We start from the raw sequence: 16,937 nt of genomic DNA, 5'->3' as shown, positions 1-16,937 counted from the left end.
TTTTTTTTAGGCATGAAGACTTAAAGTCCATGAAGACTTAAAGTCCATGAAGAATTCAAGTCCATGAAGAAATCAAATCCATGGAGAAATCAAGCCCATGAAGAATTCAAGCCCATGAAAAATTAAAGTCCATGAAGCATTCAAGCCCATGAAGAATTAAGGCCCAATTTGAGCAACCCATGAAAGATATTATTTGGAGAAGGCCCATGGATTATTTTTAATCCTAATGAAGATTAAAAACCAATTTATAGAAATCTATTTTTATTTTTTATGTGAGAGCTTTATTAGGTGTGTTTTTTAGCTAAAATCCATTTAACTATTAGGTGGATATTATAACTAAAATCCATTTAACTTTATGAATGCTTTATTAGGTATGTATTTTAGCTAAAATCTATTTAATATTAGGTGTGTATTATAGCTAAAATCTATTTAACTTTAAGTGTGTGAGTGCCCATTAGATATAATTATGTCTAGTTGAATAATTGAAATTGTGTGGTTTGTATTGCATCTTGTGACCTATAAATAGATCACTTGATTGCATTTGTAAGTGTGATTATTATTCTTGAATCAAAATTTAGTTGTTTCCTTATAATTCTCTCTTTGAGAATTGTTCTTGTTCTTTCCCCTTTTCTTTAGTATTCTCTCTTGTGATCTTATTTCCTTCATTTCTTCTTTTAAATTCTTATGTCATTTATTATTACTTTATTATTCACCGCCTAAATGGCCGGTTAATTTGTCCCTTTAAATTTCTGCAATTTTAATTCTTGTCATTTAATTATTCACCGCCTAAATGGACGGTTAGTTTATGCCTTTAAAATTTCTGCAATTTTAATTCTTGTTATTTAATTATCCACCTCTTAAATGGCCGGTTAGTTTATGCTTTTAAAATTTCTTGTCATTTAAATTCTGTTATTTAAATTACGTCGTTTAAATTCATGTCAATTAACTTTTAAATGGAAATGAGTAGCTAAATCTAATCTTGGGTTAAGGCAAGGACAGTGTCCAACGCCAATGATTCCCAAAGAAAGCTGCACTTTAAATAAGTAATATTAATTTAAATTTCAGTATGAGTGTATCTTAATTATTGAGAAATCACTAGGTTTGGATTGGAGCGTAAGCTTAACTTAGAGCTTTCATGCCATGTATGAGAGTTACTAGAACTGGAAACGCTATCATACCCAAACCCGGATGATTAATTTAGTTGTTTTGTGTATTAATTACAATTAAATTTATGGTGGTTGCTTAAATTAGAATCTCGCATATCATGTATGGGGATTGCTTAATCTAGAACTATCATCATCTCTAATTGCATTTAATAACAAACCCTCATATCTGAAATTAAATTAATGTTGCTAATATTTTATGCTAAAATTTGAGAATCAACGGGTTGGCACTGAAATTGTCTTAACTCAAGTACTATCCAATTTTATATTCTCACTTAAAGTATTTATTTCAATTACTGCCTTAATTTATTTCCTAGTATCTGTTGTTTAAAAAACCATAAAAAACCTTGTTGCCAATTTATCCAAATGCGTGTGTGCTTGTGTGACATTCTTTTTATTTTGCCATAAATAAATCTCTCAGTGGACGACCTGGACTCATTCAGAAAATATAAATTTAAATTTGGACTACAACTGCACTCGTACACTGACGAGTATAAACCTCTCACCTAAACAAAAAAATATATATAAAATTTTTATTGTGTTTTGTTTTGTGTTTTAATGGCAGGGTGGGAGTGCAGTCATCAATCTCCTGCCATAGCTTTTTCCACATGCCTCTTGGACCATCCTTGGCCATGCCTTGACGAGATTGGGTTGCCATTTCTCTGGATTTTCTGGCCAAATTTGCGGCCAAATCGGCCATGCCTATGCAGGTTTTCGAAAATTACAGTTTGACCCATTTGAAACTTTCTTTTGCATTTTAACCCTTATCCTGAAGCCCTTGAATTATCCAACTATTCCACTAAGCCCCATAAGATCTAAACTTTTCATTCCACCCCCAAAAATTCAGAAAAATCATCATTTTGACCTCCTTCGACCAAAATTAATAAATTACACTTGGGCCTGATTATACGTAGGATCATATGTTAACTGAAAATCCTTATGTTTATGCTTGAAGCCTTTTAAGGGTTGTTTCTTATATTTAATATAACCCTACTCGGGGTCCCGTTGACTTTTCGAGAATTTCTTACCATCATTCGGTTTCTTAGCCTGAATCTTAGCTGTACCGAAAATCGTCTGGATTTTGATTTCTTTTAATACCATAAATCCTATCTCGGAACGCTTGTCAATGTCGTATTATTTTCCTTAGACACCCAGGTTCCAGGGTACTCCCGGCAGCTGATTCGGCGATTTATTTTACTATCAAACCCATTTTTTGATATTTTAAACTCATCCAAATTACGTGGTGACCTCACACAGATATGGGATATTACGTGCATGATATGATTTTCGGCATTGTCATGTTATGTGTTGCCCATGTGGGACGTGGGTTGTTAACCTGTGACGTGGCCCTTGAGTGACATCACTCGGGATGCGTGGCGAGGATTAATGTTATGTGACCCACTTGGGACGGGGCTGAGACAGACTTCACCATACTATACTCAAGTGGCGGGGCTGAGAGTGGACACCACTTCGGTTGTTGGCTTAAGTGGCGGGGTTGAGAGTGGACACCATCTCAGGTTCCTTTGAGCAATAGCATTAATACCGATATGTAGTTGATTCCGGGGATAGTGTTGATGTGATACTCTTGGGGTCAGGGTTACGTTAGGTTTTGGAATGCTTTTGAGTATGAGCGTAATGCCTAACAATGATAATGGGGTGATTCCCGGGTTTATATGTCGAGATTATCCCTCTTAAGCAGGATCGTGTTTGCCAATGTGTCGATGTAGTCGTGTCGCCTTTAGAGAGATTGCATTTTCTCTAGTTAGGGCTAAGTGCTATGTATGAGATTTTCTTAGGCTGGAACATTTCATGATTTGTCGGTTTTATACATGATTTTGCACATGTTCATGAAAATATTTTTTAACTCTCACTTAGATGATTCAACATTTAATTTGGACTATGTCTCTGGAATATTCAAACGTTCCAAGTGAAAGTAGTGGTGCCAAGGGAAAGGATGTCGTCGAGATGTAGCTGTTATGTTTAGTTTTCGTAGGTCTTTGTCTATGGTTACGATATTCAGAGGTTATATAATATTTTGATATTTTCATGTGAAACATCGATTTGGTTATTTAACTGTAAAAGGAATTTGTCGGTTATTTATCATTGAGGTTTCGATCTTGCTTTCGCTGATATGATTGATAATACTTGTCTTAGTCTATTAATTTTTAAATTTTGATATGCTAAGAATGTATAATCGGGATTGTCGGAAAATGATTATGACGAGGATATGTATATCGAGAGACTTATATTGTGTGTATGATGTTGAAAAAAAGAAATATTCCTGAAATCTCGAGCTAATGCGCGTTCTAAGAAAATGAAACGTTACAATGATGCTACTTCATCTTTTTCGACGGAGATTCATGCTTCGCTTGTGACGACAGCGATGTCTCTCTTCTAGTGGTGATTGTTGTGAGAAGAGATGGCGGGAGATGCTGTAAACATTGGGCTAGCAAAAAAAAAATGAGGATTTTATCGTTCGCTATTTAGATGGCAAGCAATATATAAGATGGGGAGCTGCGTTAGAGTAGATAGTGATTGTCCCCCTAGTTAATAATTTAGCTTGACGAGGAAAATGATGACCGATTGGAGACGAGACGGCCTTAGTCAGCCAACCCAGTATGCCAAAAAGGCTTGGAGATATGTAAATTTAATCGTTGTAATTTTTAAAATAATCATACCTGTATTGCATCGCATCATCATATAATTAATTATATTTGTAACGGAAGAATAATCATAATCATTAAATTTTATTCGTAATCATACTAAAATAAACCAAATTGTAGCAGCAAATGCAATATACAAACACAAACTAAAAACAGATTAAACAGCAATAATATAATTAATATAAACAACTTAAATTCACAAACAATAACAATTGAAGAAAAACAACAAATAAATAAATAAATAAAATTATATGACGAAAGTTCAAGTTCTATAAATAATAATTTAAATAATTCAAGTGCTACTACAACAACATTATAATCAAAACATAGATAAGTTTGGCGAAATTTTAATTAGTGTCAGTGTGGAACCCTTTCTTTTACTTTTTCATTCAAATTGCAAGAGCCTTATGACAAAACTCTTTATAAGCATATAAATATTTTACTTTTTCTTTTAATTTTTCAGTCAAATGCAAAATTAAATATTTTGTCTTCAAAATAATTCTTATAAAAACATGTGGGTAATAAACTGCACAATCCATCCTTCAGTTAGGGTTAAATTTAAGGAACCGTCCTTCTAGTTTGATAAATTATAGTAACACCTCATCATAAAAATTAATCATCTTATTCATTAATTTTTCTCACACATTTCTTGTCGCATTGCACCACGTCATCTTGATTTAATTATAGAAAAATTAAGAAAATCAAACATTTGGTGGTGACATTAGTCATTAGGGTTTGCGATTCCCATGAATGGTATGCGATTGTCATGTCTAATCAACCTTTTTTGGGGTGTAATTTTTCTAGATTGTTTAATGGTAAGGATTAAGTACTGTTACTACATTTTAAGTTTTTGGGGTATGGGGTGTAATTTTTTGAAAATTGTCAAATAATCTCTTAAATTAGGGCCGGCTTAACCATCACATGACATAACCATAACATTAAAAATGTTACAAATTAAACCAATATGTTAACAAAAATGATGTTAAAGAATATTGTTGTCTCACTGCACATTTAGGCGTGGCTATATATCCCACAAGTAGAGAGGTAAGCTGTGCTACTATGTACGGGCAAAAACAAAAAAAAAAAAACACAAAAATTAAATGAAACTTCATTAGGTAACATTTAACCATTATAATTATTTTTAATTTTTTAAAATAAAATAATCCTTTATGTAGTGGTTAAATTATTTAAAAATTTAATTATTATTCAGGGGATATGAGTTCAAATTTTGCTAGAGTGGTTAATTTTTATTTTTAAAAAGTTTAAAATTGAAATTCAATACAATTTCAGAGTTACTTCTAGAGCTTAATTAGATATTTATATTATATATAAATTTGAGTGAAGATTGTGCTCATAAATATAGTAAACAAATTGCTAAGCCATGGGCGAAAACACATTGACAGAAATGACTGAAAAGAGAATGCAATCTGAAATGTAATTAATTTAATAAACGAATGTGATGTTAAGATTGGAAAGAGATATGATAGAAATAGAAAAAAAAAAAAAAAAAGGGAAGAGTGCAAACAACTTTATTAAAAAAGAATTATTGGAATTCATATTAGCAATATGGATAACCTTCAAGCTAAATATTACAAAGCTCTCAAACTCAAAATTATTGAGACAAAGCAAAATGCAAAGTTCCCATATTTGTAAATGGAGTTGGGATTAATATATATATCTTTTCTATTTATTAATATATAAAGTTAGGATTAAGTAAACTTCATGAATATCTAATTTGAAATTTATGTATTTTTTCCTTTTATCCCTTGTTTTTTTTTGGCCTTGCTTGTTTGATTTGCTTTTAATCCAATTGTTATTGTGTTTAGTATTGATGCCTATTTTTCATGATCATTGAAATATGACCGTTGAAATACAATCGTTGGAATATGATCATTGTTGAAATTTTAATTTTAACATATTAAAATTTTAAATTTATTATTATAGAATTATTTCAAATAATTTTGTTAAATAATTATTTTTAAAAATATTAGTAAATTGATTTAAACATGTATTAAATATTATTAATATTTAATATCATAATATTTATTATTAAATTATAAAATAAATAATAAATTTTTATAGTAGTGAAAATTATATGTAAGATAAAATAAATAAAATTGAAGTATATTAATAAATAAATAAAATATAAAGTCAAATAGAGAGAAGAATAGGAAGTGTTATTCGAATATATAATTTTTTAGATAAAATTATAATGGATAATAAATTATTTATAATATAATAAAAATAAAATAAAAATTGTTGTTGAAATCTGCAGAGTGGAATATAGAGGACCGTGAGGGTGACGTGGAGCAAAAACCGAAGCACTTGTAGGAAAGGATAGCAGAGCAATCCGTTTTCGGAACATAGGACGGGGCCCCTATTTTTGGATTGGCAAACCTTTTTGTTCGCTAAAACGTGAAAGGTTCACGATTAATTATGTGGTACCACTTCGACTGGGCCCACCTATATTTAATTCCTTTCTGTTTAATAGATTAATTTTCAATAAACTTGTGGAGGACATTTAAATTGTGGGCCAGCTCCTTAAATTGTGTCCTAGCACGCGAGAGAGGGAGTGACAGTTGAAGGGATGTAAAAGAGAGAGAAGAGACGCCAAAGAATATACAATCATAGAGAGGGTTGAGGAGATGTCATTGGAGAGAGAGACGAAATTAAGAAGATGTCGAGAAAAATCACCATGACCTATCACTTTGTTATACAAATTTTAAATAAATAATTTTATATGATTAATTACTAATATGTTTAAAACCATGAAATAGGAACAACATAAATTGGACCATCAATTTTATTCACTCTTCATGGACAGGAAGCCATGCCATTCGCCTTTAATTTGGATGGCGACCTTTGGATAAACCTTAGCCTGAAGTTTAATCTATAGTGAGGCCCGAGAGGTGGTTGCTTAGGACTCATAATTTTTTTTAATTTTGGGGGCTAATAAAATTTTTCCAAACTTACCCCCAATCTTTGCCTTATGCAAACTCTTCTCTTCTTTGGCTCTCTCGCACTCGCTTTCACCCTCAATCTCGCTCTCGCTCACTGCCTCGCCTTCGCTAGCTACCTCACCCTCGTCCTTGCTTCTTGCTTGCTCGCTTTTTTGCTCTCGCTCGTTATCTCACTCTCGCCTCTCACTTGTTTGCTAGCGGCTCATCCTCGCCTCTCGATTGGTAGTTGGGGAGGTTGCATCTATGGCTACTTGATCTAGCTCTCTAACTCTTGTTTTCGCTGGGTGACTGGGTCGCTCGCCTCTCTGCACTGACATTGTGACACTTTAGTTCAGTCTTTTGAGGTTTGATTCAATCTTTGGTGTTGTATTTTATTCGGGTTCAAATTTAATACCAATGACAAAAAATTTTTTTGTTTCAATCTTTGGTAAGTCTTTGATGTTTAAATAGTTTTTTTTAAACATTTTACTGATTGATGCATGAAATATTATAAAATATCATATGATGGGTTCATTATAAAAAATTATATTAAGAAAAGTGTTTTTGTGTCTAATACTATATATATATATATATATATTATCATTAAGTACAATTTTTATAGGGATTGATGGGGGTAATTTTGTGTTTATAAATCTGGTCTCCAATATTTTAACTGTTTTTGACTTGGGCGTCAATAATAATAATAATAATGTATAAATCTAAATCGTTTTGTCATGACGCTGTGTAATAGAGTGACACGTAGAGGAGTGTGATGGCGACGTGGAGCAAAACCAAAGTACTTGTAGAAAAGGATACCGAAGCAAGCGATCCGTTACTGGAGCATAGGACAGTGCCCACATTTTTTGAGTGGCAAACCTTTTTGTTCACTGAAACGTAAATAACAAGAATTCTAAGGTACCACTTTGACTGGGCCCACCTATTTCTATTTTCTTTAATTTTTGATAAATTAATTTTCAATAACGTGTGGAGGACATTAAAGTTCTATAATCATCTTTTTTTTTTTTTTTTAATTTTTTTTATGTGGAGGACATTAAAGTTGTGGGTCTGCTCCTTAAATTGTTTCATAGCACGTGAAAGGTTGATGATTTTGCATCGCCAATCCGTTTATTTTTTATTTAGAATTTTTATGTTTTTATCTTATGAAATTATAATTTTTTTTATAATTTTAAATGTGTTTCTAAACCGTATAAAATTACTCTATTAAGCATCAGTCCAGCAAGGGTTATATATGCACATTGACGTGTTAGTTTTCTGACTATCTCTTCAACTCTCCCCTTTTTTTTCTTTCACATCTTCTTAATTCTCATTTTTTTTTTTACGACTGCAATCCAACCTTCTTGGGCAATCGAGTAAGACAAATAATAATGTGGGTCGAAACTCGAGCCTTGGTTTAACAAATAAATGCAAGTGCTTACATATAATCAAATCTTACGATACCCAAACTTACAAACAGGTACAGAGGACTAACTAGACTGTCATGAGAAATTGAAAGTTCATATTTTAATTAAAGAACACTTTTATATACAAATAGAAAACTCAACCCTCACCCCACTGTCAGGTAGGGTTGATGAAGCATAAAAAAAGTTAATGTATAAATATAATTACATGTAGTTATATATATATATATATATGTTGTGAAAAAAGCTCTACAAAATAAAGGGTTAGAACTCAATCGAAATCAAACCAAAACAACCGAATGTAATAACAAATCAAAGTAGAAAATTAAACTCTCTATTTAGCAACAATGGCAGTCACGAAGACTGCTACAAGGCTCAGATCTAGGTTCGTTCAATCACCACTTAGGTAACGCCAACGAATAGGGACACCAAGCCACAAAGGAGCCCAAAATCCCCAAGAATCGAAGCCCTCAAACCCCGAAATCTCTCGGTCGATTGACACCCCTCACCCAAGCCACACAAGCTTCCACACACAGTAGGATCCCCCAAGGAATAGCGAGAAATCACAAAGATATGGGTTCAACAATGGCTGAAAAACTTACCTTAAAGAGAAGACAGCAACTTGGACTAAATAGGCGTTGCAAACGCCATTGACGAACAGCCACCACGCACAAGGAAAATGCGGCACATAGCAAAGGAAAGAAGCATCTGACAGAGAAGGAAAGAAAACCCAAGAGGATCGCCATCAAAGAAAGGAGATTCGGCCGAGAGAGGGAGCAAGAGAGAGCACACAATCGGCCACCACACCTAGGGCACAAAAGGGAAAAAAATCCCTTTTATATTGTGGGCTTAGGGTAAGAAAGGAAATGAGTTTGGGCTTCATGAGCTTCCTCCCTCCCTTGAGCAAATGGGTCAAGGCCCATTTCTCCTTCAAATGGAGGGTTAAGGGCTTATGGCCAGACTTCTATAAATGGGCTGCCAATAAGTGGGTTGAATCATTGCTTCAATTCCAGACCGAAGTCTATGAAGCTAACCTGAACCATCGTCATTGTCTTGGATCTCATTAGGAAACACAAAACCCAACAATATATATATTAACACATAATCAAAACATAATGTTTAAGGGAAAAAAAAAGAAAATACATACACCTTTTTATTTTTATAAAAATATAACGCTTTTTTTTTTTTAAAGTATAAGATGTTAGTATGTTAATTAGAAAAAATGTATATTGAGGCCGAATAGATTTACTAAATAGATATAAGTATAAAAAATTCTAGCATTTAATAATTAATATTGTATATTTAGTAAATCAATTACCACGTAATGTGTGAGAACGTCACTCTAACACTTTCATATTATTTGTTGACGTGGCATTATCTAAAATTACAATAATACCCCTACGTGTTAGTGGCCTCGCTGGCCACGTGAATTGCCCGAGAGACTGACATGTGGTAAATCAACAATCCGGTGTGGAGTTCGAAAGATCTGGATTGGATCGCGAGACCCATTCCATCTTGATCGAGATCCTCATCAGGTATAAAATGCTCCCTAGCTCTTACATTTATTACGACATGCATTTACTCTACTAATTTGAACGTTGAATGCTACCCCGGGGACCCTAGCCCCGCCACTCCGTTATCTTACAAGTTCTATCACTGATGTCCGACATCATTAAGTCTGAGGTTCTATTCTCGAGGTCTAGCTGTAGAGATGACATGTGGTGGTCGGTCCCAAAAGCCATCATCATTTGTCAATTGAGCGAGTCATTAATAGTTCTCAATGTTACTTGATATGATACATATATCTCGAGGTAAATAGCACACCTTCAAAACTTACATCTTATTTCTTAGTTTTTATTTTTATTTTTTTAGCTAAGTATACATTTGTTTTTTTTTTTACTTATTTTATTTCTTTTTTTTTTTTTGGTCACATCTTGCTGTTTTGTTTATACCTAATTGTTTCTACCCCTATCGATCTATCTATCTATCTATCTATCTATACATTCACAAAAGTCAACTGAAACCCTATATTCACACACCTTAAAAACTAGGGCCACTCCTAAAAAGGACCATTTCAACCCCCAGCCCTCCTAAGAGCTTGCACGTTACGTGTGTATGATTTTTGGTTATGTATGAAATATTATTTAGAGCACGGATATAGAAAAGTAAAGGATTTTGATATAAAATTATGTATAAATTGTGCTTAGAGCACGGACCAAATTAACCAATTCACCACTTAACTAGACAGTTGGTGCAAATTTGATATAAAATTATGGTAAAAAGGGTCTGCCCATACTCTTATGCCTACAATAAATAAATCTCGTAACAATAACAATAGTAAAGGAATGGGTAGTAATAAAATAATGAATATTTTTTTGAGTGCTCACATTTTAAAATTAGACTAGATTCAACAAAGGGATTAGGGGTAGATGAACTTTGATACGTACTATGAGTCTTCCAAATCACTCCACAAACAGCCGTAGAAGAAACTTCATTTTTGTTAGTTTACGAGACTAAAACCCTTATGCTCGTAGCTTTAGAGTTTGTTTTATTTGTTTTTTTTTTGCCAACACTTTAGTTGTTTATTATTAATCTGTCATGTTTACCCGGGTCGAGAAATATGAGACGACTGATAACAAGGAGAGTGACAATCACGGGCCACGAGACATGTTACAGCCATGAGGTGTGCAATGGCTACACCAGAGCCAAAGTAATCTCCCAAATATGCGGGAGATCCCACACAACATGTAAACTTGATAAATCGGATAGTTGAAAATCCTTTCAAGAAAATCACAGACAATCATTCACTAAGAATTTTATCCCCAAAGAGGATAAGATAAATATTATCAATAAAAGATAGATGTTATCTAAAACAATCTTAATTTTAGCTAGACTAGGAATAATTAAGATAAACATTATCTACTAGAATCCTAATTTTGAGATACTTTGTATTACTCTATATTCCTCTATAAATAATTAGTCACTCATTTCAAAAAATGTACATCTCTAATACTGGTGAAAATCCTGCTCTACAACTTTTATCATTTTTAGTATCTGACTTAAGTATCGAAATATTTGCGCAAAAAATCTCTTGCGCATTCTGACCGTTTTCTTCTTTGCAGACTCAAGTGACTTGACGATGACATTTCTAGACAACTAAATTCATTATTATATCTTGACAACAATAACTCTCATTTGCAATTAATTTAGATATTAACTTAATACAATGAATTTTTCAACCAATTGAGTGTCTACAATGTCTCTATATTTGCTCAACAACATCTACTGAATTAAATCAAGAGTACTCAATTTGACCATAATGCGAGTTGAGACAAAGGGTTGGCAATGAGCTAGCTAGTGTCGGATCATGCAATTTACATACCTAGTACCCATGCAATTCACATACATGGTACCCCTTTCGAGATTGACCTGATAACTATTAACAACCCAACCCAAACACGTGAAGGTGCACTTCTGAAATAGGAATGACATACAAAAAATAGTCTTGGTCAAAAAGAGGAATTTAACTTTGGGCCGCCCTTAAAAGTGGAAATATATATGTCCAGCCCGCATATTTTTGGATGGTTGGGTACAACTTTTTAGAAAGGATTTGGATTTGAATTCAAATGATCTCATTAATTATAAGGATATTTTCAGGGTCATGTGATCAAGGTAAAAAGAAATAACCTAAATTTTTGGTGGGTTATAAGTTTTTTGAGAAATCAGCTAAATGCTCTATGATTTAAAAAAAAAAAAATGAAAATTAGCCAAGTGGTTTATAAATAAAAAAAAACTAAATAAATAATCAGGACTAAATTTATGTTCATTATCTAAATAAATAATACGGATTTATTTTGATAAATATTTAAATAAATTTTATCTGTCTAACTCAAAATATAAAATTTTCAAAATTATTTTAAATTTAAATAAATAAATAAATAATACCTAATTATTAACACATTACATCAGCATTCCTAAAGCAAGCTCTATATGTTTGCAAGATATTCCAAATATGGCCCCCACAGCATAGTTCAGTGGTTGAGGGCGAGCACAAATTATTCGTAAAACGATCTTGAACTATAAACTATTATATAGCCAGTTGTAAGGCCTCTATTTAAACTTTGGCCATGAATTTCATAATTTAACCCTCCTACAACGGTGCCCCGGGTGAGGACTTACGTTTTGATCCCAACGATATTCCAAATGTGCCTCCAGGGCTTGGACATGGGACTTGGTGACCTGTCGTTCAGCATATTAGGTGACCTGTCGTCCATGGGACATGGGACTTGGTATTGGGGCCACCAATGGCAAAAGACCATTTGTCGTTGACAGGACCACTGAGATTTTGCCACTCAGAACTTGACTATTAAAGTGTTATGTTCTCTCCAAGGATATCCTTTCTTTTACTTTTTCATTATTCAAATTGCAAGAGGCTTATGATAAAATTAACTCTTTATAAGTGTGTGTCTGTATATATATATATATATATATTATTATTTTCCGCTACCTTTCGAAGTTAAGAACCTTTATTTTTCTAGCCAGTATAATAAAATATACTGACGTACGTCTACACAAAGCCCTCTTGGTTCGCACACATTACAAATTTATTCTCCAGAATCTGCACATCTAGATACATTTATGTGCATTTTTCTAAAAGGAAATCCTATAACAATTGACATCTACTGGCCATAATTAAAGCAAACTCTACACTTACTCTTGCTATCTCGCTAGCTATAAGTCAAAGTGAAAAGTACAAGTTTTCTGCTAATCGCGGCTCTGCAAGAACAAGCAAAGGCTTAGCAAGAAAGAGAGTATTGGCCGACTCCTTTAGCTCAATCTTTGAAACCTTGGGCGGCAATTTCCAAGTGAAGCCTTGAAGAAGCCTGGCCATTAGCATTGTAGTTATGGCAGATCCTAGAGTGACGCCGGCACATCCACGCCGTCCAATGCTGAACGACAACATGCGTAGATCCGAGTCATTGAGCCCCACCTCGGAGCCATCGGCCTTTAGGTGGCGCTCTGGTTGGAACTTGAGTGGCTCCTCCCAAACCCTAGGGTTTCGGCCGAGTCCGGGGCGACTGAGCAACACATGACTACCCTTGGGGATGAAGTAGCCGGCGACGGTTGTGTCTGCGACGGAGACATGGGGTACGTTAAAGGGTGCAACCGGGTGGAGGCGGAAGGCTTCTTTGATGCAAGCTTTGACATAGTTGAGTTGTGGGAGATCGGATTCTTGGACGAGTCTTTCTTTGCCGACCACAGTATCCAGTTCCTCAAGGGCTTTTTTTAATATTTCTGGTTGATTCAGCATCTCAGCAAGCGCCCATTCTATGGCATTTGATGGGTTATCTACTGTTGCCAGCATCAGCTCCTGCAAACATAAAGTCATATGTTAGTTTGACGGAATTTGACATCAAGAATCAATTCTACTTAATGTAAATATTCATTTAATTTCTAATTTTTTTCTTAATACATGCATTTTATATTGGCCAGAAATATATTTTTTTCCTTAAACTTTTACATTTTTTTTTATAGAATCTTAAATTTTTTGTAGTTTTAAATAGATTTCTAAATCATGTAAAATCACTCATTTAAACACATGACTAACAAGAAACATGCATGTATTTTTGATGTGACAGTTTTTTAATATCTTCTCAGCTCCATCTCTTCTAGCGTCTCCTTCTGAATTTTTTTTTTTAATTTTATATTTTGGTTATCATTATTTTGTTTTTCTTGTTTGGAGTTAGGATGGAGAGAAGTATATATATATATATATATGTATGTATGTATGTACTTACTGTAATTTGGGCTTTGATTTCATCTATTGAGAGTAATGGGATACCATCCTCATTTACGAGGGTAATGAGCACATCCAGCCAATCCTTTTTCTCTGCTCTCGCACCCCTTTTCCATTCTCCAACCCTTTCTTCAATTATTGGGTCTTGGTATTTTCGACATGTAATGACAGCTTTTTTGATGATTTTCTCCTGATCGTCCAAGTCTAGATTGCCTCGTAACCATGGAATATAATCTGAGATGCAGAATGAATAGAGATACTCAAGGATGGTGAATAGAGCATCAACGTGCTCTTCATCCTCAACGCTTGGACCGCCGTCTTCCCTTCCCTCTCTGAAAAATCTCTTCCCAAATATCATCCTTCTTATCGCATTGGCACAATAATGCTTTGCAGTGGCTCTTATATCCACAAGACCACTCGATATGGAACTTTTGTAGCTTTGATTGTACACAAAGCGAACAAGGTGATCGGCTTCTTCTACTCTTATTTTATGAAGCCATCGAAATCTCGCTGGGGAAAGAACCTCAGAAGCGAGGACTCTCCTCATCTTCTTCCACTGATGTCCCATTGGTGCAAGAACTGCACTGAGATATCCTTGGCTTATGACTTTTGCCGATAAACAAATCGGTCTGGAGGAGAAGACAGAATCGAATTTCTTCAAGAACTCGCAAGCAATTTCAGGAGAAGTAACGGGAATGACAGAAACATTGCCAAGACTAATGCAGATGATTTCGGAGTTCATTTCCTCCATTAGTCTGTGTATCCACCGGAATGTGGGCTTGTTTATGAGCATTTCTGGGAGGCTTCCGACTAATGGCCATGGTTTTGGGCCAGGTGGAAGGGAGAGGGTATTTTTTCTCTTGTTTTTGTACTTGTGAAAGATGATGAGCAAAGAAAAGGTCATGACGAGTAGAGTTGAGGAAATGCGATATTGACGAGTAGAGTAGAGTTGAGCAAAGAAAAGATGATGTAGAGTTGTTGAAATGCCAATGCCGCGGCCGCCGCCGGCCATTTCCATTTCCAGAAAGATGGCAACTTCGAGTTGTTTTACTAATTAGATATCACCCAAATGCGATATTGCCCTATAGCATCTTAGTGTATGGCTAGCTCGCCTTATATAGAAGTTGTTCAAGGACTTCTTAGACCGACTACCTATTAGCAAAAAAAAAAAAGAAAAAAAAGAAAAAGGAGAGAGAAGCCAAATAGAAAATCTGTTACCAGGAAATCTCATCTTAACCACACATTACACAATAAAATCTGTTATGTTGGTTTTGAACATTGGTGGGGTAGATCGAGTGGCTGGTGACATTTGGTGAGATAACATTTACCGGCCACTCCATATATAGTTGCTGAGACTTTTCCTACTTTATAATTTTCTGCCAATTAACTAATCAAAGATATATATACGTACATGCTCTTTTACAAAATCTTGAAAGCCGAAACCTCCTTCTTTATCCTTATCCTGTGTGTCTAAAACCTGATCTTTTCCCAAAGGAACACAACCTCTGTCGCTATATCATCATGCCTTTATAATCCTTTAATCATCTTTGCTAGGAATAAATTAAGCCAACACAACGGCCACCTCAACTTTTTAATTAGTTAAACCCCTGTATTAATTATTAACTCCATTCATTCATTGTCTTGTATTTTCTTATCGCACCACTCAACTCTTTGAAGTACTGTTTGTTAAAATGTGTAAAATAATCTTATATCAAGGTAAAATTTAAATATTTTTCAAATCAATATATAAAATGATCAAGATAAGGATAAAAAACATTTTTAAAATTTTAACACACTATTTGTTAAATTTTTTGAAATGTATTGAAGCATATGAGTCATTTTTCCTTATAAGGTACAAGATAAATTTATCTTAAAGAAAAAAAGATAAATTTATTTGAATAATCTCAAATAAAAAGTCACATCATTTTTTTTTCAAGTGTTGCTATAAAAATTTAACAAATACAACAGAAATCATTTTTATTTGAAATACTTTTCATATCGCACTTTTTTCGACCTATATATTGGTTAACAAATACTATGTTATTAGTTAAACCTTTGAGTAATATTTGTTAAAATGAATAAGACAAGGTTGCATTAATATAAAGTTGACATACTTTTCAGACAAAGATATGAAACAATCAAGATAAGGTGGGAAAGTATTCCAAACAATCAAGATAAAAGGGGGTTTGTTAATCAGATATGAGGTGGAAAAATTAAGATATGACATGTATCCCGAACTTTTATCCTTTCTAACATGTTTGTTAAATTTATCTGACCATTCTTGGGAAAATCATCTTATTACCTCTTATCTTGATTTTTCAATATATGCATATCTCTCCACCCCTCAAGATAAACATATCTTGGTCCATACATATAAAAAAAATAATGTCTATGTCCTCTAATACGTTTCAAAGAATTTAACAAATAATTTGATAAAAATGTTGGAATGTTTTTCAACCTTATCTTGACCATTCCATATCTTGGTTCAAAAATTATTCTGACCTTATTTTGATATTCCTTTATCTTGTTCATTTTAACAAACGCTATCTAAATTGTTTGGAATGTATTGAGAGATATATATGTCATTTTTTTATCTGTAAGATTCAAGATAAATTTATCTGAACAGTTTAAAAAATATGGAACAATCAAAATAAGGTGATGAAGTATTTTAAGATTTTTATGAGATTGTTTCTTAAATTATTTCGAATGCATTGAGAAACATATATGCCATTTTTTTTTATCTGTAAAGTGTAAGATATATAAATTTATCTAGAGGGAAAAGATAAATTTATTTGAACAATTTAAGATAAGAAGTTGCGTGACTTTTTTTTTTTAAGATTATCAGATAAATTTAATAAAAAAAATAAAAATACTTTTATCTAAAATATTTTATATATCTTATTTTTTTAATTTATATTTTAATTAACAAATATGAGTGAAATGGAGTCCACTAAAAT

The 16,937-nt window shown here is 33.4% G+C and overlaps 1 protein-coding gene across 1 annotated transcript; it reads right to left on the bottom strand.

The window, feature by feature from the left end:
- Positions 1-12,679: 12,679 nt before the first annotated feature.
- On the bottom strand, positions 12,680-15,081 carry LOC127798394 (phenylalanine N-monooxygenase CYP79D16-like). The gene is made up of 2 exons (XM_052331930.1): positions 13,982-15,081; positions 12,680-13,554 (listed from the first exon to the last, which is right to left on the bottom strand). The coding sequence occupies exons 1-2, from the start codon at positions 14,996-14,998 to the stop codon at positions 12,922-12,924; spliced, it is 1,650 nt and encodes a 549-aa protein (XP_052187890.1). The 5' UTR covers positions 14,999-15,081; the 3' UTR covers positions 12,680-12,921.
- Between the last annotated feature and the right edge of the window lie 1,856 nt (positions 15,082-16,937).

Source organism: Diospyros lotus, chromosome 1 (assembly GCF_014633365.1).
Source record: "Diospyros lotus cultivar Yz01 chromosome 1, ASM1463336v1, whole genome shotgun sequence".
Classification (NCBI taxonomy): Eukaryota; Viridiplantae; Streptophyta; class Magnoliopsida; order Ericales; family Ebenaceae; genus Diospyros; species Diospyros lotus.
Note: the sequence above shows the minus strand (reverse complement) of the source record. Positions and strands in the feature narration are given on the sequence as shown.

What these genes read in the sequence shown, in the direction of transcription:
- LOC127798394 (XM_052331930.1), bottom strand. Translation starts at nt 14,998, where the DNA reads ATGGAAATGGCCGGCGGCGGCCGCGGCATTGGCATTTCAACAACTCTA. An exon ending in AAATCAAAGCCCAAATTACA is followed by an intron (nt 13,555 to 13,981) that starts GTAAGTACATAC and finishes TTATGTTTGCAG; the next exon opens with GAGCTGATGCTGGCAACAGT.